This window comes from Canis lupus, chromosome 1 (genome assembly GCF_003254725.2).
Source record: "Canis lupus dingo isolate Sandy chromosome 1, ASM325472v2, whole genome shotgun sequence".
In the NCBI taxonomy this organism is placed as follows: domain Eukaryota; kingdom Metazoa; phylum Chordata; class Mammalia; order Carnivora; family Canidae; genus Canis; species Canis lupus.
Window position 1 is genome coordinate 81,373,853 of NC_064243.1, and position 26,832 is coordinate 81,400,684.

The window sequence follows — 26,832 nt, forward strand, 5'->3', positions numbered from 1 at the left end:
TTATAGGGCATTAAAATCTTTTTTCAAAAACTAGAGAATAATATAAGAGTGTTTTCTCCACCTATTTAAGTCTAGTATTTGAATATTATTTTAAGACTAATTTTCATACTTGTTTCAAAAGCTAGTGTCCATCTTTTAAATATATAATAAATGAGATGTACATTCATGGAAATAATTTTAAAAATATATACAGGCATATCTCAGAGATACTACGGCGGGTTCAGTTCCAGACTACAACAGTAAACCAAATATTGCAATAAAGTAAGTCAGATAAATTTCTTGGTTTCCCAATGCATATAAAAGTCAAGTTTATACTACACTGTAGTCTAATAAGTATGCAATAGCATTACATCTAGAAATCAATGTAAATACCTTAATACTTATTGCTAATAATGTTAATCATCCTCTGAGCTTTCAGCAAGTCATAATCACTGATCACAGATCATAACAATTAAGAATGAAAAATTTGAAATGCTGTGAGAATTACTAAAATATGATAGAAAAACATGAAGTGAGCAAATATTGTTGGAAAAATGATGCTGGCAGACTTGCTTGACATAGGATTTTCACAAACCTTAGATCTGTAAAACACAGTTTCTCTGAGAAGTATGATGAAGTGAGGTATGCTTGTATTCTAAACCTGAGATGCTATCTTCATTTGACATGCAACTTTCAGATGATGTAATTATAGGCAATTTTTATTAGCTCTATTTTCTAATAGAAATATTACATTATAGGGTTTCACTCATATGGGGAATATAAAAAATATGTAAGGGATTAAAGGGAAAAGGAGAGAAAATGAGTGGTAAATATCAGAGAGGGAGACAGAACATGAGAGATTCCCAACTCTGGGAAACGAACAAGGGGTAGTGGAAAGGGTAGTGGAAAGGGAGGTGGGTGGGGGGTGGGGGTGACTGGGTGATGGGCACTGAGGGGGACACTTGATGGGATAAGCACTGGGTGATATGCTGTATGTTGGCAAAACAAACTCCAATAAAAAATATACACGACAAAAAAAAAACAAAAAAAAAAAACAAAACAAATATATATATCATTTTCATAAATGATTTTCAAAATGGCATTATCACCTTTGTGCATGTAACTTATATTCAATTTAATAGCCAGATTTCTATGGTAAATCAGTGGAAAATATGTATTTTTTTTTCTTTTTGAAAAACATCTAGACTACCCACTCACCAGTATTATCATTTTTATGGTAACATTAAGACGTTGCTTTATTGCTCATAACTTTAAATAACCAAAACTATAAAATCAAAGACAGGAAGGCATTAAAAAAAATTAAAGAATACCTCTATATAGTAAGCAATTTTGTAAGGAAGAAGATTTCGAAGCAGGATAGGTGGCCACAAATGCATTATGTATGGTAAATCCCAACCATCTTCTGAATACACGGACAGAGAAGCCAAATTATCTTTTTCTGGGACAACATTAATGATAAATGGTTTTTTAGCAGCATTTATAGATCTACATTTCTTTTTTAGAAAAGTGCCATCATTTTTTATAATTTCTTCAAAGTCAATTCTTTCACATGCTTGATAGTCCTCATCTTCTGGCCTCAGAGAAAGGGGTGATCTGTGGTAAAGGGTGAAACAATATGCTTTTGCTTTAAAAGGAAACATAAATGATTACTATTTTGGAACAATAAAATTACATCACTCCCTGCTTTTGTAATAAATTTTTTATAGTTTCTTCTCAGAGATAGTGAAGACAGACTGGTAAATAGATATTGTCATATCTTAATTTTCTAGAAACTAATCAAGTTATTTGGTTCTTAGGAGAACATTTTTCTTAGAAACTTACTATCATAAAGTTCACAATACCTGGTTTCCTACAGAAAATATATAATCTAATAGATCCTATATGCAAAGCAAACATATACAATATTTGTTGATTTGCACATTTAACTTAAAAATACTGGCTTTCCTGAAAATGTGGTGCTAATAAGAAGTACATGGCATAACTGAATTCAGAAACTAAAAACACATTTCTATTGAAAAACAAATAACCATCAGCTTTTCAATGTTAATCAAACAAAAGCTTTCAATAGATTATTGCTTAAACACTGAGCATAGTTGCAGAAGTTGTTGCAAGAAGACAGTGATAAAATCATGTATGATTAATTCTTATATTTAAATATCACACACTCTGTTTACTATTTCAATTATATTTTAGGTTTAATCATTTTTCAAATCTAACTTGTCCAAATATAAACACTTAAATATTTTTATACTTGTAAAATCAATTGCCTATAATTGTGACACTGTCTCTTGCAAATGAACAACTATCAATATCAGCTCCAGTACAGATTTTGTCCTAAGCCCTAGTCCTAAAATATTCACTACACACTTCTATAATGATGTGTGATGGTGACTTAATTTGATAGACTAAACTCCAAACCTGAACTCCAAAATGGTTTGGACTTCTCTGTGTGTCCCTTTTCAGAGACTTCCAACTATATTAGCACTGTGGACTATAAAAAAAATAGGACTTTTCCATCTCCCTTGACATACACATAAGTCTAATCATCTATTAAATCAGTTATCAGATTTAACCTATTTCGTTTCTACATTCTCTCTGTAATTTTCATTCTCTTTTTCATTCTTTTAATACTTAAAAAACTTGATTTTCTCTAAATTAAACTAATGCCAATAAACTCATCCAGATTATCAAAACCTTGACTGGACCCATTATTTATCAATGAGAAGGTAAAACTGGAAATGAACAAATGAGTAAGTCATTCTTTACTCTTACAGATATCTCAATCAGATGGGAAATGTAATGTTAGAACTTGTGCATTGTGATAGATACAAAAAAACATGTGCATGGCGCCTGAGTGTGTGAAAGTGTGAAATCTTTCTAGACGGTTGCAGAGCATTTTGTAGAGGTAACAATTTTGCCAAAAAAGCTTTATTTTGAACAGAAGACCTGAATTAGAGAAATATGCAAGGTTAAAGGAAAGTTTAAGAAATTAACAGGAAGAAAATGTGAGAGAAAGATGATCAATGGCAAGAGGTTCTGTATGAGAAGAGCTGATGGAATGAAAGGTTTTAAAACAGGACATCAAATGTTCTGAGAAGAACAAAGAAAAAGATGATATTAAAGACAAAGATAAAATTAACATAAATGAGGGCAAGAAAAGGAGGGAGCAAGTTCCTCAATGTGAACTTAAACTATGTTTCAAATGTTATATATTACAGATGCACACTCCAATCATCCCCCAACTATTCTTAATAGACTCATACAAACCCTGTGCTTTCAGGTCTCATACTTTCCTTCCACTTAAGATTGCCCTTCTCTGCTAATCTGCACTTCATTATTCATTATATTTGACCTTTAATTCATGTATCTCACCCAGGAGTCCATCGTTATACCTTCTTTGTTTTCGTGGTTTTCTGCAACTACCTTTCTGTAACTCCCTACAACCCACTGTTTTCTTCCTACTGTATTCATGGAATGTATCAATCTCATATTTACATAATGTATCAATCTCTCAAAGGTCACCCATGCCCAACTCATCTTGGTATTCCACAGTAGTGCCTTACACACAGCAAAACACCTGACAAATATTTGTTAAATGAATTAAACATAAAAATCAGTATATTTAAGTTCTTCAGGGAAAGGTAGTCATTTCTTAATTTAAGATCTCATACCTTAAATGTAAGGGTACCTATATCTAAGAATTGGATTAGAAACATATCTAATGTGAAATACAAGCTGGTTCATCACTAATAATTCTAATTAAAATTAATTAATTTCTAGTTGACAAATTAATATTTAGCCTTGAATAAGAAAGTGTAAAGATACTCTAATGGCCTAAATTTTCTCTTCTATGGACAGAGTCATAAAATAGATAGCAATAATTTATTAAAAATAAAGCAGAATGCCATTAACTTTTCTCATTCCAGGACGAAGTATAGGGCAGCCCGGGGTGCTCAGCGGTTTAGCGCCGCCGTCAGCCTAGGGTGTCATCCTGGAGACCTGGTATCGAGTCCCACATCGGGTTCCCAGCATGGAGCCTACTTCTCTCTCTGCCTCTCTCTCTGTGTCTCTCATGAATGAATAAATATTTTTTTAAAAAAATAAAATAGGATGAAGTATAAACTTCACAGAAATTTTTAAACATATCCCACATGCTATCTTTAATCTAATCTTGTAACCCACCCAAAATCTTTCCTAGAATAAGATCAGATATTAATAAACAACTACTTTGTTATTCTCTGAAAAACAAAATTCTTTCTCTTAGCAAGTTTGAACTAAGCAATAAAACACTCATTAGGATTAGAAGGAATTAGCAGATATCCTAACTAAAAATTATGTGCCCAGACTCTGTAAGCATCGGGAAGCCAATCATAAACTCTGGACATAGATCAGAAGAGACACAGAGGGTATTTCAGCACTGTTCCCACAGCAAAGGTCTAGGCACGGGGCTAGTGTGTGTTCTGAAATGGTACTTAGACAAACTACAGTGCTTATCCCCAGGGAGATAATATTTTCCAGTAGAGTTCAATATCCCCGAGATTATTTTCAATTCCTGATTAAATATCCAGAATATAAAAAAATAAATATCAGAATACTTGTTGTGATATTAATCCTATAGTTTTAAAGACTAGCCGCTCATTAGTATCTTGTAAGAATTTTACATATAAGATTTTTTATCAAGTTCAATCTAATTTTTAATATTTAAGATCGATGTACTATATGTCACTATTTGCAATATAATCTATCACTGAACAATTAATATGCAGATAAAAAGATAAAATGTTTTCTAAAGGGATTTAAAAAACTCTACTGTAAAACCTTTGAAAAATGAAAATGATTTCATAATAGTTGTATATAAATCCAAATGCTACCAATCATGCTCAATTCAACATTTTCTAAAAATCATGTATAAATTATTATGGCTATAATGGCTATACTATAAGCATGTAATAACTGTATTTACTAGTAAAAGCATAAATAATTTATACAGTATAAGTTAAATACATTGCATCAAATATTTTTTTTAAAAAACCCAAACCTTCAAGTACCCTGAAACTTAAATAAGTTAGACAAGTTATTAATAGAAAAAATTTTATTAAACTTTGATCACTTAAAGACAAGTAGCCCTACAAAATCAGAAACTAAAAATTCTACAAGACACCTTAAAGTAAAAAGACAAAAAAAAAAAAAATCACCGGTAAGATGTTAATGGTATGTTGAATTCATTTCCAGGTGAGGCCGTTCCCAACAAAATGTCCCCTTCATAAACAGAAAGTGGGACTGAAAAATGATTTTTTATCTGAGAAAGAAAAAAAATCATATTTAGCACAATTAATCTAAGCATTTAAGACATCTTTAAAAACTCAATTGAAATATCCCAACAAAGAAATTAGTGGGCAATATTTATCTTGCTAATGTAAGTTAGAAAGAAAAAACAAATATGCTATTATTTATCCTAAAAATTACAAGAAAAGGTGTGTCAAAAAAAACCTTTAAAAATCTTAGAAGGAAGATAATATGTTCTTGACCCTCAGATAAATATTAACTTCTTCAGACAAAAATAGAACTCATGGGAAAGAATATCTAAATTTGAAATGTCTGTATAACAAAAGTGGATAAAAGGACACAGGCTGGGAAATGAGTACGTTTTTACAACACTGTTGTATGTTGCTCATTGGATGAGATACTTACTCTCCATGCACTTTGTAGGAGTATCTCATCCAGAGAACAGCATACAAAAATGATGTAAATATTAACATCATTTTGATTAATATATATTACCAGATAAACTTCCAAACACTTATACTACCTTTGAGATGTTAAAAACAAATTTGTTAGTAAAATAGTAAAATCTTCCTATTTTCAAAAAATTGTATCAAAATGAGAAACATACTAAGAACTAAGAACTGATAAATGGGTAATCCTAAATACACTCTATTTCTAGATATATTGTTTACTCTATCTGAAGCAATATGAACATTTAAGTTTCTATAAATAGTATAAGGAATTTAAAATTAATGTATAACTATTTAAAAATTTTAAAATCAACAATAGAGAAAGTAGCCCAATCTTTTAGAACAGTTAACTACAGATCAAAAATGAAAGGGAAAAATTTGTTTCCAGCCACGACGGAATAATAGAGACCATATAAACCCTCCCAACATACACAACTAAAACACAGGGGGGAAAAAAGAACCCGCATTAAACAATGGTTTTCAAAAACTGAAGAGCACACAACAGAGGAAAGGAAAAAAAAAATTAAAAAGAAACTACAAAGATAAGCCCTAAGACTGCCTCAGCTTGCTGCCTAAAATGCGGGGGGCGGTGTGTGGGGGGAGTCAAACAGAGCCTTAGTCTGCTGGAGTCAAAGAGACAGGAGAATTCGGGAACGCCAATGTTTCTTAAACTCACAGCACACTGAAGAGCAAGCCACGTGGAGAGGCAATTAGCTGCAGATTTAAGAGTGTCTCGTTGTCCAAATTTCACATGGGTACTGACTGAAATATGACTATCCGTAAACTATCTAAGGCTCAGTAAAGACTGACCACCAACCTGCTCTCAACAAGAGTTTTCCAAAGTGGCTCAGGTCTCCTCCCACAGCAGAACTGAGCAAACCCGGCTTATCACCGTGCACCCTTCCATGTTCTGCAGAGGGAGTCCATTCAAAACGGTGTCACGATCCTGGCAGTGTGCAAGGAGACCCCAGGGGCCAGCATCACTCCAAAGGGGCTAGTGTGACCAGGAGAGGGAAAATAACCATACACACCAGTTCAACTACAGGCTCAGCAGTGGGCTCGGGGCCGACAACTAGTCTGACTGCGGGCTTGCCTACCAACAAAAGCTTCTTGGGGGACAAAACAGGGAGAGTACCTTACAGTTGGGTGGAATTACAGCTCTGGCAAAAGCCTGGTATGAACCAACTCAACTTCAAGGTGGCCCCAGACTGATCCACCAGCAACACAGGGACTACACCCTGCTCACAACAGGCAAAGAGAGTCATTATAGACCCCTTCTTCTTCACAAGGTCACTACCTTCAAGAGCAGAAGACATAGTTGACTTTTCCAACACACAGAAACAGATACAGAGAATTAGACAAAATGAGGAGACAGAAAAATATGTCACTTTCATGAAAGAACATGAAAATCATGGAAAGAAAGCTTTAAAAAAATGGAGAGATAAGATGCCTGATAGAGAATTTAAAGTAATGATCAGAAAGATAGTCACAGGACTTGAGGAAAGAGAACAGGGTCTCAACCTCAGGCCCCCCCCCCCAAAAAAAAGTGATAGAAAACATTAAGAAGAACCATAAATTGGGCAGCCCAGGTGGCTCAGCGGTTTAGTGCCGCCTTCAGCCCAGGGTGTGATCCTGGAGACCCATGATCAAGTCCCACATCAGGCTCCCTGCATAGAGCCTGCTTCTCCCTCTGCCGAAGTCTCTGCCTCTCTCTCTGTGTCTCTAATGAATAAGTAAATAAAAATCTTAAAAAAAAAAACAAAAACAAAAGAAGAACCATAAATGAATAACTTAATAGCTGAAACTAAAAATACACTAGAGGTAATAAATAGTAGACCAAAGGAAGCAGAAGAACAGATCAGTTATCTGGAGGACAAAGCAATGGAAAGCAATCAAACTGAACAGGAGAGGAAAAAAAGAGTAATAAAAAATGAGAATAGGTTAAGGGAACTCACTGATGTGGTCAAATATAATAACATTATGCATTATAGGGATCTCAAAGGAAAAGAGAGAGAAAAGGGGGCAAAAATTTATTTGAAGAAATAATAGCTGAAAAATTCCTGAGTCTGGGGAAGGAAACAGACATCCAGATCCAGAAGGTACAAAGAACCCTCAACAATATCAACCCAAGGAGATCCACACCAAGACACATAGTAATTAAAATGGGAAATACAGTGGTAAAGAGAAAATCTTAAAAGTAGTGAGAGAAATGAAAACAGTTCCATACAAGGGAAATCTCATAAAGCTCATCAGCTGATTTTTCAGCATACACTTTGTAGGACACAGAGAGTGGCATGATATATTCAAAGTGCTGAAAGAAAAAACCTACAACTAAAAATATTCTATTCAGCAAGATGGCAATTCAGAAAAGGAACGAGTTTCCCAGACAAACAAAAGTTAAATGAATTCATCACCAGTAACTCAGCCTTACAAGAAATGTTGAAGAGGACTCTTTGAGTGTGTAGGAAAGACCGTAAGGAAGAGTAAGAGAAGTATAAGAAAAGTAAAATTAAGTATATCTATAAAAATACGTATACTGATTCACAATACAAAAGAACATAGAGTATGACACCACATACTTAAAATGTGGGGAGGAGAGGAGTAAACATCTAGTGCTTTTAATAAACGTTAAAAAAATGGGTTCAGGGCAGCCCAGGTGGCTCAGTGGTTTAGTGCCGCTGTCAGCCCAGGGTGTGATCCTGCGGTCCCAGGATCGAATCGACACTGGGCTCTCTGCATGGAGCCTGCTTCTCCCTCTGCCTCTCTGTGTGTCTCTCATGAATAAATAAATAAAATATTTTTAAAAATTAAAATATAAAAATAAGTTTAAAAAAAAGAAAATGAAAATACAAAGGTTCAAAATCTTTAGAATACAGCAAAAGCTGTTCTAAAGAGGGAAGTTTATAGCAATGCAGGCCTACCTCAAGAATAAAAATCTCAAATAAAAAACCATAACCTTACATCTAAAAAAGATGGAAAATGGACAAAAACCAAAACCAGTAAAGGAAGGAAATACTAAAGATCAGAAAAGAAATAAACAAAATGGAAATTTCAAAAAATAGAACAGAAAATGAAACCAGGAGCTGTTCTTTGAAAATATCAATAAAACTGATCAACTATTAGCCAGACTTATCAAAGGAGAGAGATAGAGGACTCTCATATGAACAAAATCTGAAATGAAAGAGGAGAAATGCAAAAATTACAAGAGAATATAATGAAATATTATATGCCAGCAAATTGGACACCGAGAAGAAATGTATAAATTCCTAGAAACATACAACCTACCAAAACTGAAGCAGGAAGAAATAGAAAATTTAAACAGACCGATTACCATCAACGAAATTGAACCAGCAACTAAAAACATTCTAACAAACACAAACTCAGGATCGGACAACTTAACAGATGAATTCTACTGAACATTTAAAGAAGAGTTAATACCAGTTCCTTGGTGCTGTGCCTGATGTTGGTGGAAAACTTTCAGTTTTTTACTACTGAGATAATGTTAGCTGTGGGTTTCTCATTTATGGCTTTTATTATGTTGAGGTATGTTCTTTCCTAACTTACTTTGCTGAGGATTTTTATCAGGAATGGATGTTGTACTTTGACAAGTGCTTTTTCTGCATATATTGAAATAATCATATGGTTTTTATCCTTTCTCCTGTTGATGTGATCTATCTCCTTGATTGGTTTGTGAATATTGAACCACCTTTGCATCCCAGGAAGGAATACCACCTGATCATGGTGAATGATTTTGTGTGATTCATTGTTGGATTCATTTTGTTAGGATTACTTGTTCTAGTGCTATGAAAAATACTCATGAAAATATTGCTATTTTGATAGCTCACACTATTACAAAAACTTAAAAAAAGGAAGGTAAGCTTCCAAATTTATTTTATTAGGCCAGCATTACCTGGTATCAAAACCAAATAAAGACACTACAAAAAAAGAGAACCTACAGGCCAATCTCTCTGAAGAACAGAGATGCAAATGTCTTCAACAAAAGTTCCATCAAAAAACTACTAGAATTGATAAATAAATTCAGTAAGATCACAGGATACAAAATCAACAGACAGACATCTGTTGCATTTGTATATAATAATAAAGTAGCATAAAGAGAAATTAATAATTGTACTGAAAATAATATAATGCCTAGGAATAAACTTAACCAAGGAGGTTGAAAGACCTGTATTCTGAAAACTATAAAACAGTGACAAAAAAAAAATTGAACTTAACCAAGGAGGTTGAAAGACCTGTATTCTGAAAACTATAAAACAGTGACAAAAAAAAAATTGAAGATGACAGGAATAACTGGAAAGATACTTCATTCATGCTCATGGGTTGGGAGAACAAATATTATTTAAATGTTGATATTATCTAAAACAATCTACAGATATAATGTAATCTGTATCAAAATAGCAACAGTATTTTTCATAGCACTAGAACAAGTAATCCTAAAATTAATATGGAACCACAAAAGATCCTGAATAGCCAAAGCAATCTTGAAAAAGAACAAAACTGGAGCTATCACAATCCCAGATTTCAAGATATATCAAAGCCACAGTAATCAGTAACAGTATGGTACTAGCACAAAGAAAGACATATAAACATAGATCAATGGACCAGAACAGAAAGCCCAGAAATAAACCCACAGTTTTATGATTAATTAATCTCTGACAAAGAAGGCAAGAATATACAATGGCGAAAAGAGTCTCTTCAACAAATGGTATTGGGAAAATTGGATAGCTACTTGAAAAAGAATGGAACTGGATCACTTTCATACATTACACACACACACACACACACACACACACACACACACACAAATGGATTAAGGACCTAAATGCGAGGGATCCCTGGGTGGCGCAGCGGTTTAGCGCCTGCCTTTGGCCCAGGGCGCGATCCTGGAGACCCGGGATCGAATCCCACGTCGGGCTCCCAGTGCATGGAGCCTGCTTCTCCCTCTGCCTATGTCTCTGCCTCTCTCTCTCTCTCTCTCTCTCTCTCTCTGTGACTATCATAAATAAAAAAATAAAAAATTTAAAAAAAAAAAAAAAGGACCTAAATGCGAGACTTGAAACGATAAATATCCTAGAAAAGAATACAGGTGGTAATTTCTCTCACACCGAAAATAGCAACATGTTTCAATATATGTCTCCTGAGGCAAGGGAAACAAAAGCAAAACTAAACTAGTGAGAGTAGGGATCCCTGGGTGGCGCAGCGGTTTGGTGCCTGCCTTTGGCCCAGGGCGCGATCCTGGAGACCCGGGATCGAATCCCACATCGGGCTCCCGGTGCATGGAGCCTGCTTCTCCCTCTGCCTGTGTCTCTGGCCTCTCTCTCTCTCTCTGTGTAACTATCATAAATGAATAAAAAAAAAATTTAAAAAAAAAAAAATAAAAAAAAAATAAACTAGTGAGAGTATAGCAAAATAAAAAAGCTTCTCTACACAGCAAAGGAAATAATCAAGAGAACTAAAAAACCTACTGAATGGGTGGAGATATTTGCAAATGACATATCCACTAAGGACTTAGGATCTAAAATATACAAAGAACTTATACCTATTAACATCAGAGAAAAACAATCCAATGAAAAAGTAGGCTGAATAGATGTTTTTATAAAGAGGACATACAGATGACCAAGAGACACATGAAAAGATACTCAACATCACTAATCATCAGGAAAATGCAAATCAAAACCACTGAGATATTGCCTGGCACCTGTCAGAAGGGCTAAAATCAGACACACAAGAAACAAGTGTTGGTGACGATGTGGAAAAAAAGAAGCCCTCATGCACGGGAATGCAAACTAGTGCAGCTACTTGGAAAACAGTGTGGAGGTTCCTCAAAAAATTAAAAGTAGCATAACTGTATGATCCAGTTAATTGCACTAATGAGTATTTCTCCAAAGAATATGAAAACATATTCTATGAAATGTTTTGAAATGAATTGAAATAAATTAATGTTTATTGCAGCATTATTTATGATAACCAAATTATGGAAGCAACCCAAGTGTCTACCAATAGATGAAAGGACAAAGATGTGGAGTATATATAAACACTGTAATATTGTTACTCATCCATAAAAAAGAATGAAATCTTGCCATTTGCAATGACATGGATGGATCTACAGAATATAACACTAATTGAAGTCAGAGAAAAACAAATACCATATGATTCACTCTTAGGTTTAAAAAAAAGACAAAAAAAAAGACACTCAAATATAGAGAACAAACTGGTGGTTAACAAATGGGAGGTGGGTGGTGGGATGGGTGAAATACAGGAAGGATGTTAAGAATACACATATCATGATGAGCAATCAGTAATGTATAGAACTCCTGAATCACTATGCAGTACATTTGAATAGCACTGCACTTAATTATACTGGAATTTAAAAACTTTAAAATAAAATAAAAATCAATTGTTACTGAGTCCAGAGATTAAAATTCAATGTAATTCACATTAATAAATTATCTTTTAAAAAATCCTTTCAATAAACAGAAAATTGTTTGACAAAATCCAACATCCATTTCTGATAAAAAAAAAACTCTCAGTAAACTAGAAACAGAAGGGAGCATTTTCAACCTAAGAAAGGTCATCTACAAAAAAAACTACAAGTCAAAACATACTTAATGACAAAAGAGTGAATATGTCACCACTAAGACTGAGAACAAGGCAAAAAACATCTGCTTTCAGAACATCTACTCATATTGTATTGGAGTTTCTAGCCAGTGCAACAGGCAAGTAAAGGTAAAATAATACATATCCACATTTGAAAGAAAAAGTAAAAAATCTTTATCTGCAAATACCAAAATTACGTCTACAAAAAAGCTACGAGAATAAGTGCATTTAGTAAAGTTGCATAATATAAGTTAATATCAAAATCAGCTGTACTTCTATTAGCAAAGAAAAATCAGAAATATGTAAAAATGCCAATTTAATCATAGTTTTGTAGGAAACACTGAAAATCTAAGTCTAAAATTTAAATGGAAGCAGAATGGACTCAGAATAGCCAAAACAACTTTGAAAATAAACAAGGTGGGACAACCTGTATTACCTGATTTTAAGACTCAGGATAAAATAGTAATGAAGACACTGTGGTACTGACATAAAGATAAATAGACCAATGAAACAGGAAAGAAAGTTGTGAAATAAATCCACAAAGATATGAAGCTGTTTGGTTTTTCTGGGCCAAAAGTGTCAAGGCAATTTAACAGGAAAAGGATAATCTTGGCTGGAACAGCTGAATAGCCAGCCATATGGCAAAACATAAACCTCAATCCTTACTTCACACTATATACAAAGATTCATTCAAAATGGTATTTGGAATATCCATTTAACAGATTACTAAACAACATGTAACTATATATAATATTAATACACAAAAGGTAAAATTATGCTGAGTGAAAGAACCCATACTCTTTTTTGTACTCCACTCCATTTACCAAAATTCTGTATTGTGTGAATAATACAAATAAGAACATAGAACATACCCTAAGAACAGGGTAGGGAGTACATCTGTTTAACATCAATAAAGATGTACACAATTTTCCTCATATTTTCTAAATAAAATCAAAGAATATACACTATCCACAAGACCTAAAACAAAATATTGATGAGGTGTTTTTAGAATAGTAGTCCAACAACAGGGTGCATGGATGCCTCAGTCGGTTAAGTGGCTGCCTTTGGCTCAGGTCATGATCCCAGGGTACTGGGATTGAGCCCCACATTGATTGAGTCTGCTTCTTCCCCTGCCTGTCCCACTCCCAGCTCATGTTCTCTGCTTTCTTGCTCTCTCAAATAATTAAATCTTTTTACAAAAATTGTCTGAAAAGATATTATAAAAAGGGTCCTATAAAAAGTTATGAGAAATATCAAACAAAATCCTATCACTGTTCATACTAGAGTACTACAGTCACTGGTAATGGTTTTTTTTATATTCACTGTATTACTGTTATAGTTTATATTCTTTATTTTATTAGCACACAAATATGTGTAATATGACCCCACAGAATAAAGGATCATTTCGTACCTGCACTGGGGAGCGAATTGTTACCTTCTTACTTCCTTCCACTCCATCAACTTGACAAACAATTGATCTTTCAACCCCAGACTCTCTGTGTCTTACAGTGTACAGTCGCCGTCCCACTTTTGTTAAAGGAATTTTATCAGCAGTAGAGTGGTTGGCAGGTGCTAAATGGAATACATATGTTTGAAAGTTTTTACTATAAATCATCATATACTAATATTAACTAGATGTTACATGCCAGATATATCAGATAATTTCTTAAACTCATAAATCTACTCACTGAAGTCTTTAGATATAAGACTATAGAAAAGGGCTATTTCTTCATATAATCTATATAAAATGATATATTAAGAAGCCACAATACATTCCCACAGCATTCATCTAAAACTTTCTAAGCATTTTACCAAAAAAAATTTTTAATTGGAAAAAAAATTCATTCATTAGTTTAACCTAAGTGAATAATACTAATGTTTTCTAATGACTAACAAGAGAAATTATTATAAGAACATTGATCTTTGGTTGGCTGTCATAATAACCAGAGCCTAATATCTATAGACAGTTACTGGCAATTACCAAAAAACTGTAAATTTTCAGTTTTTCATTATTCCAACAACCTGTGATACCTTATGATATCTAAGACTTGATTAAACAAAATTTTATATACATTTATTTAATATACATATTACATTTTACTGGGAGTATGAATTACTTATTTCCATATACCCCACACTTAACTCCGTAAAAATGTTAGTTCAAAAACAAGTGACGTAAAACTGAGAACAATTCACTGACAATGCTGGGACACTGGAAACCTACCCATGGCTCAGCAACATTTCCTGACAAAGCAAAAGCACTATCAGTTTTAGTACTTCTCCCCTATGTCTATTTAATCTTTCAGATTTTCTCCTTTCTTCCTAATTATTTAATTGTCAGGGTATCAGAAAGGGGTGTGGATGAGGCTTTGGGATTAGGTAACTTCATAATGAATAAATATTATGACATTTAAGAATTTTTTACTTTCATTTCTGATAAAAACGAAAGACTTCTGAGAATTAGAACAAAGAACCACCTTCCACCTCAACACGCAGAAAATAAATACCATTTAAAACCCAACACCATTACAGTGAGCCATTTTCATAATTCAAACTATTTTGAATTCATTCAGCTGTAAAACTAGTGGAATATTACTGAATTAAAACAGCAAATAGCTAGAGTCTGTAAAAGTTGAATAAGGACAGGATCAAATCTTTTTTGATGAACACCAAGGTTCCTTCCACAGTTTGGCTATTGTGGACATTGCTGCTATAAACATCAGGGTGCAGGTCGAAAGATGAATGGATAAAGAAGATGTGGTTTATGTATACAATGGAATATTACTCAGCCATTATAAACGAAAAATACCCACCATTTGCTTCCACATGGATGGAACTGGAGGGTATTATGCTGAGTGAATTAAGTCAATCGGAGAAGGACAAACATTATATGGTCTCATTCATTTGCGGAATATAAAAAATAGTGAAAGGGAATAAAGGGGAAAGGAGAAAAATAAGTGGGAAATATCAGAAAGGGAGACAGAACATGAAAGACTCCTAACTCTGGGAAACGAACTAGGGGTGGTAGAAGGGGAGGTGGGCAGGGAATGGGGGTGACTGGGTGACGGGCACTGAGGTGGGCACTTGACGGGATGAGCACTGGGTGTTATTCTATATGTTGGCAAATTGAACACCAATAAAAAATAAATTTATAAAAAAAAATATTTTTCCTCCTAAAAAAACAAAGTGGTGAGTTCCATACCCTGGATAACACAGTGGATAAAGTCACATTTTGGAATACAAATACACAGTGACAATAAGCAAATGAAAAAGCAAAATTCCTGACTTACTTGGAAGGAGATTTAAAAACCCGTAAGATACCACAACATATGAGTAAAATGCTATGTAAAAATGTAACATAATTAAAGTCCCAGGAAGACAATTTATTACTTACTAAGAAGAATGAAGAAGAGTTTACTGCTTAGGCTGGTCATTGCATTGAAATGATCATTGTCTTTAGTTCCCACGTAGTCCATACTTAAACTCTCCTCATTTTTCAATACGTATGATTTTGCCAATGGGAGGTTGAGTACACTAAAAGAATCACTTGGTGAAACAGAGACAGTAAGTCCAAGAGAATTCAAAATCATAAATGGCGCTAGATCCCGTATAAAGGCAGTTGAGGTTCCAGTGGCAGCTTCTGTAAATGCCTAATAAGGAAGAGTTATTGTAAATAAAATGAAATGTGAAAAACTAAATGACATGCAGAACACTAATGGTTGTATGACAACTAAGTTAATAAAAAGCTTTTAATTCAATGAAAAAAAGGGTTAGCTCAGACTAGTACACCAACACTTAAGGTTTCAAAATTCTCTTCTTACCTTGACTAAATTATTCAACATTACAAGGCCACATTTGGATAATGTAATGTTTAGTTGGTCTTTTGAATGGAAACTGATAACGGTTTTATATTCTGGCACTTTGTAATTTTCTTCTTCAGTATCTGACTCAACAATGGCCTTTTTTGTTTTCTTTTTCATCTAAAATGACAAATTATAGAAATATAAGGAAAATTTGTTTCTGGGAACACATTACTCATTTTGCAAAGAAAAAAACTAATTAGACAAATCTCAATAATAACATTAGAGACAACAGTAAGTTTTATCAGTTCCACAGCCTTACTAGAATTGCTTGGATATCTACCAACTAAGGTCACACAGGACAGGAGCAATATTAGAGAAAAAATACTTCTCTCCTCAGTGATACTAAAATAGCTAGTACAATTCAAAAGGAAAAATAAACCCTAAAATTACTAAATATATGTGGCATCTGAATAAAGATTAAAAGCACATACTTCATAGCTTATGGACATTCAGAACAAGAAAAACCATTTGGCTTATTGGTTATGGGATAAATAAAGATTAGAAATCCAGAGACTTATTATTAGTCCAACAACAGTTGCAGAACAGTACCATTAGAACCTACAACTCCTGAGAATCAATACCATGTAAGAATTTTTTTTTAGGATTCATAGATCCACTGCCCACATATATTCTGACCTTAAAAACACCAAAGAAGTTCCTTTATCCATTACTTTATCTGAAATATGTACGAAATAAACATAGTAATCTAATACCAAAAGTTGGACACGCTAGTCACCTTTGTTGCTATATTAACTGGCTTTCAACCACTGATAATTTGTCTGCAGGTGATTGAACCATTATTTAAGAGGAGATAAGTTAGCAATTCTTCAGTTCCCTGCTTTGAAACACAATTTCATCCATTTAAAGGTCCTGATTCTTATAATTACATAAATTTACAATATATCTGAAAAACCAGTAATAGTGTACTTCCTTCGAAGAACAAAGGGGAAAAAAAAAAAAAGAACAAAGGAAATGCAGGGTAGAAAACAACCTACAAGATGCTAGAGGCATTTAACAGGGCAGGTCTGAGTGGGGACTCCTCAGAGTCCCTCCTTCCACTTCAGGGAAGGCTCTTAAGCTTTGAGTCTCAGCTCCTTCACAGGTTAAAATGGAGTTTAAAACCTCTAACTTCAAAACGGTTCAAGCAAAAGTACATTATTTAGAACAGTGTCTGGAACACAATAAGTGTTACACGATTGTTTGTTAGTAGCAGAGGAGACACTGGCCTTGGGTCTGAAAATCACATTCACAGGTCAAACAGTGAAGCATGAGGCAAGGCTCCCAATGAGAAAACTTGAACTTTGTTGTTATTAAACTGTTTTCTGTGGTGTGGACATTCTAAGTTTTTGAAAAGCAATTTTCAGACTCCAAATATACCTTGATTCCAAGATTCCATGGTCTAAAATCCTCAGTCTGATCAATTTCTAAGGGTTCAAGCAAAGGCTCCCATACACCGAACATTTCATTGTAATAATGCACCTATAGAGAGAAATTTTGAAATAAGACATTCTTATACTTTCTAAAATGATCTTCCCTGCTGTTTCCCACCACTATTCCTTTTGGCTTTGCTATTTCTTTATATGAAAACTGTTCTCCATGCCTTTACTTAGCTTCTTATACACATTCTCTCAGCACTTACCTCACCTGACTAACCTCACTGTCTAGTCTTCACAATTTAATCCAGATAAAACTCTCTTTTAAGTATCTCTCCTTGACCTCCAGACTGGGCTAAATATCAAAAACTGTGTCCATTTATCATGTGTTATTGATACATTCATTGTCTTATTCATGAGAGACAGAGAGGGAGAGAGAGGCAGAGACAAAGGCAGAGGGAAAAGCCGGCCCCATGCAGGGAGCCTGACTTGGGACCCAATCCCGGTCTCCAGAAGCAGGCCCTGGGCCAAAGGCCGCGCTAAACCGCTGAGCCACCTGGTCTGCCTGAGGCATATCCTTCTAATTCTTTCTATTACTTACTCTTTTAGAAGAGATTTGAAAATAATCTAGTATCCTTTTAAAGGAAAAAAGATATTCAATTCTTAACAATAAGAATTCTTAGTCTAATCCACACTATTAATATATCACGTTTAAGTTAATAAAAACCAATTGAAATATCCAAGTTAAGTTTATATTACAATAAAATAATGTACACATAAAAACCATACCAAGGGCATAAATTTGTACACTTTCTTCCAAAAGAACTGTGAGCCAACATCATATTTAAAATAAGCTTAATTAAAATATCTACATAAGATTTCAAAAATACTCCACATGTAGCATTATTTGTTATAGAATCTGGAAAAAAATTACATATGCTTACTTCTAGTTCAAGCTGACAGTAGAGATTTATCAAGGAACTCCAGTTTTTGCCTTCCCCTGAAAAACGTGACTTTGCCAGCAGCATAGGCACTGTTCTATGACCAATTCCAGCCTCAAGAACTATAAAGATAGAATCAATGTTCATTCTTATGATCTCTCCTTTAAGTATCAATTCAGTTGTGGGAGCTTTGTTTTCAACTTCATTTGGTTCTTCAAGAAACCACATTTTTAAATTCTTTGTATCCTTCTTCTCCCATAAATATGCTGTAGAAGTAGTTTCCTGTGGGATGGTGTCCTTGGATGTATAAAGTGCTGATGTTATGGTAATCACAGTATTTATGATGACTGGTGAAACCTAGGGAAAAATTTAAACTAATAAAAAATCTACCCACACCACTTTAAAAAATTAGGTACCTCAAAAAATATTAAATATACTTGAAGGATCATGAAAATAATATTAAACTATCAATATCATGAAATAGTAGATATAATTTATTGCCTACAAAATTTTATAACCAATTTCAAATTTTTTTAAAAGATTTATTTTTGAGAGAGAGAGAGAGAGCAAGTGCGTGCACATGCCCATGTGCACAGGCTGGGGAAAGGGCAGAGGGAGAGGAAGAAAGAGAATCTGGAACAGCACCCCAGCTAATTGCAGAGTCTGATTGCGGGATTCAATCCCAACCCCAACACCATGATCTGAGCCGAAATGAAGAGTCAAATGTTCAACCAACTGAATGACCCAGGTGCCCCTAACTAACTTCAATTTTTAAAGTATTTATCTGATCTTATAGATATTAGACTGATTTAGTAGAAGTTCAACTATGTATACCATAAGAATATTAGATGTTAACTATAGAAGAAGTCAAACACTAATAATAAAATATACATCATTCATTATAAAATGTATATTAATACATTGTAAAACAATAAATACATTGCCACATAAAATATTTTCAAAAACACAGATGTTGTTTTTTGCTTATTTAACAATTAAAAGACTTGATATAATAATTGCCTATTTCTAGGTTTTACTACTTTTTAAAAAGGTGCACCAAAGATATGAAAAACTGACTACATATTAACTTACCTTTAGTGTGAGGGATTTTACTGATATATCCATCACTTGTGGATCTGTACGTACTTGAGTAGCTTGATAGAACAAATCACAGGGCTGCAAAACCTAGGAGAAAAAAATTCAATACCACCAAATTAACCTTGTTTTAAAATAGTTTTATTTAAAGACATTCCTAGTAATAGCTAACTATATATGAAGTATATAAGTTAAAGTAACTTTTTAAAAACACAAGTGACTCAAAACCAGTTATCTTTTACACTTATGATTTATAATAGAAAGCATTAACAATAGTAACAACATTAATAAAACAGTAAGTCAAAGGATATCTTTATTTTTATTTTTTTAAAAGATTTTATTTATTTATTCATGAGAGACAGAGAAAGAGGCAGAGACACAGGCAGAGGGAGAAGCAGGCCCCATGCAGGGAGCCCGACGTGGGACTTGATCCCAGGTCTCCAGGATCGCACCCTGGGCTGAAGGCGGTGCTAAACCACTGAGCCACCTGGGCTGCCCAAAAGAATATCTTTAAATATGCAAAACCCCATAAAACTTATGTATTTTATTTTACTTAAAATTATAATAAAAATCTTTTCCATTATAAAATTGAAACAAAATAACTTATACAGGAACAGCTACAAATGAGGAAAAATTATAAAAATATTAGGTTTATAAAATAACTTAGTATAATCATAAATTGATTAAATGTTCTCTAATTATGGAAGAATTCTGCCCTCTAACACCAAAAGACTCCTGTTTCTCTCAAATGCAAAATGTATTCACTCACCTCCTAAGGTTTCTAATAGCCTCATCCCATTATAGCCCAAAGTCTAAAATTTCATCATCTAAATCTGTTAACTCATCATATATGGATCTCATCTTTATCTCTCACCAAAATCCAAAATCTTATCTATCTCTTATCAGCTCAAGGTCTAAAATGTAAATCCGGTGTAAGTACCTTGGTGTAATATATTAAGTATAGCTACTAGGGCACAATTTCCCTTTTATAGATCTGTGAAAGGGAAAGGAGTTATCTGCTCCCATCCTCCCAAAAGAAAATGGTGGGGCAGACATAGGTTAACAATTACAGATATTCCAGTTAAATGGGGAAAATCAAAGGTAAAAATAAGTCACTAGCCCAAAGTAATCTGAAATCCAGCCAAGTAAATGAGTTTCTTGATAAAGTTTCAAAGCCTAGGAACAATTCTCTGTGGCTCTCCCCTCTACCTTTTGAATCATCCTTCCTTTTCTAGAAAAGGTAGCATAAATTTGCAACCAAGTGGTTTTATCATCCTGCTTCCTGCCAGGAGAAATCTGGGGGTTTCAAAGAGTCTCTCTTCATTTTGTACTCCCTGCCCCTGTCAGTCCATGCTGGCAGTGTTTCTGCCGAAACCATTTTCTCAAGAACCTTGAGGGACTTCTATAAATTTTACTCCATTAGACAAAAGCAACATCCACTGATCTTTGTGAGATAATCATGGTCTCCTGAGACAGCTAAAGGGTGATACCTTTATGATTCCTAGACACCCTCTGTGTGAAACATGTAAATCTCTTGAAAGGACTCTCTTGTGTGTCTGAACACCATTTTTTTGGCCTAAGACTTAGCAAAAGTTTATACCATCACACAGTCTTTTCTCTATGCTACACTTTTGGCAACCATTTTTGACTTTTAGCATCTTCTGCTATTTGGAATGCTAAGAAATATCAAAATCATAAGTTCTGGTCGTCTGGTTCTTTAACTATTCTTTCTCAATTCATTTCTCTCCTCTAGCATTTTACTATACACAATAAGAAACTAGGCAACATCTTCGAATCAGGCAGCTTAGAAATCTTCTTAGGTATATATCCATGTTTGTCACTCAAGAGTTCTGCTTTCCAGACAACTGTAAAACACAGTTTGCAAAGCTCCTTGTCACTGTGTTTCCAGCCATCCCTTTAGCTTCCAATAACACAACCTTCACCTTCTTTGTAGGTCCTCTTGGCAGCATCACCAATGATCATATTTCTACCAAGAGTCTGTTCAACACAAATGAGGCTTTATCATTCTCCATAAAATTCCTCCAGATTCTGCATATTGCCCAGTTCCAAAGCTGCTCTCAACATTCTGAATAAATGGTTACCACAGCATCTTACTACTGGTACAAACATCTGTTATTAGGGAAAGATCTTTTCCCAAGCTCCTTCAGGTTGTCAAATTCATTTCTTTGCGGCCCAAAGACTAAGATCTCCATTTGCTTGCTAGCTGTTGGCCAGAGATTATTTCTATTCCTACTGGTCATTCACAGGTTCTTGTCATGTAGTCTTTTCCTCAGTTTACTCCTTCAAGGTCAGCAGAAAAGCATGGTTGTGGGGTTTCACCATTTTAAAAATTAGGTTAGGCCCACCCAGAATCTCTCTTTGGTTAACTCAAAGTTAACTAATTAGTGACTTAATTATATTTATTGATCCTGTACACGTTCACGATAAGACTACTGGGCACATGCAGCAGGAAATAGAAATCTTGTACTCCTTTTAGAATTCGCCTATACTGACAATGAAGAATTAGGAAAAAAGAGATCCAAACCCATTCCTGAATGAAATCACACTAAAATCTACCATTATTCTAATAACATCAGCAAGATCAACTGGTACATAACTTAAAAATTCAGTAAATTATTTCTTTAAACTTCCAGGACAAGAAATTATAACCACTTTACAATACATGAGTCAAGATTTTCATCATAAGATTTGTGTTCTCTCTTCATCTTATAGAAGACAAAACCAAATACTATTATAATTACATATAAAAGCTTCTTTATAGGGGATCCCTGGGTGGCTCAGCGGTTTAGCACCTGCCTTTGGCCCAGGGCATGATCCTGGCGTCCTGGGATCGAGTCCCACATCGGGCTCCCTGCATGGAGCCTGCTTCTCCCTCTGCCTGTGTCTCTGCCTCTCTCTCTCTCTCTCTCTCCCTCATGAATGAACAAATCCTTTAGGGCAGCCCAGGTGGCTCAGCGGTTTAGCGCCGCCTTCAGCCCAGGACGTGATCCTGGAGGCCCGGGATCGAGTCCCGCATCGGGCTCCCTGTATTCAAGAGGAGCCTGCTTCTCCCTCTGCCTGTGTCTCTGCCTCTCTCTCTCCGTGTCTCTCATGAATAAATACATAAAAACATTAAAAAAATAAAAAAATAAAATCTTTTAAAAAATTAATCAAAGTTTCTCTATAACTTGGAAACTTTTTTAAATAGTCCCTTCCCAAAATAAATATGAAGGTATATGTTGATCCTTACCCAATTCCTTTATTTTCAAATCTAGTTATTGAAGATTAAAAATGCAGCTAGTCATTAACAGTAAATGTGTTTATGACAAAACTACATTAAAGTTGTCAGTGACACAATCCATACAGATCAATTTAATGATGTAAAGACATTTTTTTTTTAAGATTTTACTTATTTATTTGTTAGAGACAGAGAGAGAGAGAGGAGAGATGCAGGCTCAATGCAGGAAGCCTGATGTGGGACTCGATCCCAGGACTCCAGGATCACGCCCTGAGCTAAAGGCAGACACTCAACTGCTGAGCCACCCAGGTGTCCCCATAAAAACATTTAAAATGGAACTATTTTCTTAGTATATTATATGTCTCCAACTATAGCCATTGTGATTTCAATGCTATTTCTGTCATTTTTTTCCTCCTCACTCTCTCACCTAAGTGTTCCCAGTCTTATGTGATTTTCACTACCGATGCATTCCTTCCCCAATGCTACTACTTCCCCTTCAAAGAAGCAGTTTTAGGCTACATACATCTTCAGAAACCTACAAGGGTTCCCTATAAATTCCCTACTTTACAAACACTACCTTGATGGTGGGGAGGACTGCCCTAAGTTGAAGACGACTGAATAACAAAAACGACAAGGAAAAAGGCAGAGTATATGAGGTAGAGGTGCTGGTACACAAGCAGATGTGGAGTGGGAACCTGTGCTCTCTGGAACCCAGGTTCTCTGCATATGCTATCCTTTCATCCTGAAACACACTCCTGTTGACTCTCCTGTGGAAGTTTAAATAGCTAATACCTACTTACCTTTCAGGTATCAGCATAAATGTCATTTCTACTGAGAATCCTCCCTCAGCTACTCTTCCAGGAGTTATACAGTCTTCTATTATAGAATAAAGTACTTTTTAACAAAATATAGAAGAAATTAAAATAGTCTCCAATTTAGGATATTTCAGCCATAAATGTAAGGCTCATAGGCTATAGGAAAAACTATTAATGTATTTTATTGTAAAAATAGTAAAAAATATTATACTTCTTTCAATAGATGTTAGTAAGCACTCATTAAAATTCCACATTTGGGATCCCTGGGTGGCGCAGCGGTTTGGCGCCTGCCTTTGGCCCAGGGCGCGATCCTGGAGACCCGGGATCGAATCCCACATTGGGCTCCCGGTGCATGGAGCCTGCTTCTCCCTCTGCCTGTGTCTCTGCCTCTCTCTCTCTCTCTATGTGACTATCATAAATAAATAAAATTAAAAAAAAAAAATTCCACATTTATTCATGATTAAGATTCTTCCAAAATTAGATATGGAAAATTTTTCAACATACTAAAGTTTTCTACATAAATTCACAAGCAAATATTAAAATCATACTAATATCACCTAACTTAACAACAGGAATAGAGTGAGGATGAATTATTATCATCATTCAAGAAATATACACTGTTACTATTGCTGGTGATTTTTAGAAAATCTAACATCATTTAAAATATTATTACAGGTAACAAGTCTAGGAAAATTATAGAGTAAGATAAATTCATTTTAAAAGCTGACAGCTCAGACACAAAAAAGAATGGAATCTTCCCAGTTGCAACATCACGGATGCAGTTACAAAGTATTAATGTTAAGTGAAATAAGTTGGTCAGAGAACTACAAATACCATATGATTTCACTCATATGTGAAATTTAAGAAACAAAACAGATGAACATATGAGAAGAAAAAGAAGAGGCAAACGAAGAAACAGACTCTTAACTACAGAGAATAAACTAATGGTTACTGGAGAGGAGGTAGGTGATGGGGATTAAGAAGCATCTGTGATGAGCATGAGTTGTATGGAAGTGTTGAATCACTATATTGACACTTGAAACAATATTACATTATAAGTTAACTAACTGGAATTTGAATTTTAAAAAGCTGACAGCTATTAGGATATAAAATAAATTCAATTAACTGGATCATCATTTAGCTTTTATTAGGATTTAGGAATCTATTCAAAAATTATTATAAAACCTAATGGATGGGGGATTCCTGGGTGGCTTAGTGGTTTAGCGCCTGCCTCTGGCCCAAGGCATGATCCTGGAGTCCCGGGATTGAGTCCCGCCATCGGGCTCCTGGCATGGAGCCTGCTTCTCCCTCTGGCTGTATCTCTGCCTCTCTCTCTCTCTATGTCTATCATGAATAAATAAATAAATTTAAAAAAAAAAAATCTTAATGGATGAAATAAGGTCAGACAAATATAAATTTATACTCTACAGGAAGCAAAGATGAGAACATCCCATATGTTAAAATGGGTAGAAAAATTTGGTGTCATATATCCTTTGAAAATTAAGTAAATTTTGTTTTAAAAAATGAATGTATACATTTTACATACATTTTTACAAGTTTCATGAAGTTCTACTAAGCATCCATTGACCCCAGTTAATATTATGAAATTTTGTTTCTTGTTAATATAAAATGACTACAGCATCAATTAAAGTTCCACTAACTACAACTTATCAAAATGTATGTGGCCAAAAATGCAGGTTGGCTATAAATACACTTCTCAAAGTTCCCTATAATTATAGAAGTTTCCCTTAACACATGGTTACCCAGTGGAAGATCTCCTTTTCTAGACTTCTATTTCCATCTGAGCAGGAAGCAACTTGTAGCACAGTAATAATCCATCTACAAGCTGAAAGTCATTTAAAAAGTCTGCTTCACAATATAAGCAAGCTACCAAAGCAACCTTGCGAAGTCCAGAAGGGGAAAAAAGAAGGAGCAGAGAAATTCTCTCAAAATGTGTAAGTGATTCACCTTTTAGTTTTTTGTCAAATTCTTCAGCTTTATACTAAGCAGAAGGCTATTGCTAAGTAGAGTGGAATGGTCCACAGAATTGGACTAAAAAGAAAAAATCAATTTCTTTGAACAAGTAGATTAAGTTGTATCCTAGGAATTGCCCAACAAGATGGGTAGTTAAACTATGCTTTAGCTCCTTTTTTGGGGGGTATGTCTTATTACAGCAGCCTAATTAGCACAGAATTTCATACCTTATAGTTGGCACACTGTAAAAAGTCAAAATATCTGACTGATTTAGCAACTGAAATGGACATGGGATATTCAAAATGAGAGAGGATGTCAAACTACCTCCATTTTAACCTCTATCTGTACTTTCTAAATGATTAAGTTTTTCCATGCATCTTATTTCTTAACTCAGGCAAAAGACCCTGGGGCAAAGCATCCCCTCAAGCAGGAAGAAATATCGTGAGCCTGCAAGATCCCATGTGACTGACCCCAAGACAATGATTGACCTGACCTTTACCCCCCTCCCTCACCTCTGTCCCACATTTTCCTTATATAAACCTAGAAACATTTTCTGCATTTTGGAGACAGTCTTTGAGATACTGTTCCACTGTCCCACTGTCTTCCCAGTGTCGGCCTCACTGAAATAAATAAATTCCTTTCTTATTTCAGCACCACCCATGTCTCTGCCTTTGGATTTTGCAAGCAGCCAGTAACTGAGTGCTATCTGTTTGGGGCTCCAAAGCCAGGTGCTCTTGGACACCTGCACTCTGGCTACAAAAATACAAAGCTGATGACTTTAACAGTGCCTCAGCAAAATATTTGGTAAAACTACTACTGGTGATACTTAGGAAGGCAGACAATGTACTTTTAAAAAAGCCTAAAACTTCCATCAGACAGATTTGGAATATTCAGAATGTTGCTATGTGTTAGTTCCCTCATTCTGCTGTTTGCAAAGCCCTAGAAGAGGAAGGAAAATATTGAGGAGACTCAGGCTCTAAAGAGGAACCTCAGCAAGAGATAAGACTGCAGCTCCTTGATTTTTTTGATAAAATCAAACATGGTAACTAGCCTGTGGCAAAAACAACAAATATTAGAGTACAGATAGTGACTGTCCCCCTCAACAAATCCTATAATCCAAATAGCCTTTACTGAATCAGGATGAAGGCAGAATTGGTAGAAATATAGAGATTAGTAAATAAAG

General features: G+C 34.7%; 1 protein-coding gene across 9 annotated transcripts in view; it reads right to left on the bottom strand.

The window, feature by feature from the left end:
- Nucleotides 1–26,832, bottom strand: part of VPS13A (vacuolar protein sorting 13 homolog A) — a 235,415-nt gene that overhangs the window by 69,474 nt on the left and 139,109 nt on the right. For all 9 annotated transcript variants that reach the window (XR_007400987.1, XR_007400992.1, XM_025423277.3 and 6 more), the window contains 8 exons: nt 19,620–19,712; nt 18,531–18,884; nt 17,591–17,692; nt 16,172–16,330; nt 15,745–16,000; nt 13,762–13,922; nt 5,196–5,299; nt 1,311–1,593 (listed from right to left, as the gene is read on the bottom strand). Coding sequence is in view for 7 of the 9 variants with exons in the window: in XM_025423277.3 (XP_025279062.3) it covers nt 1,311–1,593; nt 5,196–5,299; nt 13,762–13,922; nt 15,745–16,000; nt 16,172–16,330; nt 17,591–17,692; nt 18,531–18,884; nt 19,620–19,712 (1,512 nt within the window). In the remaining 2 variants the exon portion in view is untranslated. The remainder of the gene's footprint in view (nt 1–1,310; nt 1,594–5,195; nt 5,300–13,761; nt 13,923–15,744; nt 16,001–16,171; nt 16,331–17,590; nt 17,693–18,530; nt 18,885–19,619; nt 19,713–26,832) is intronic.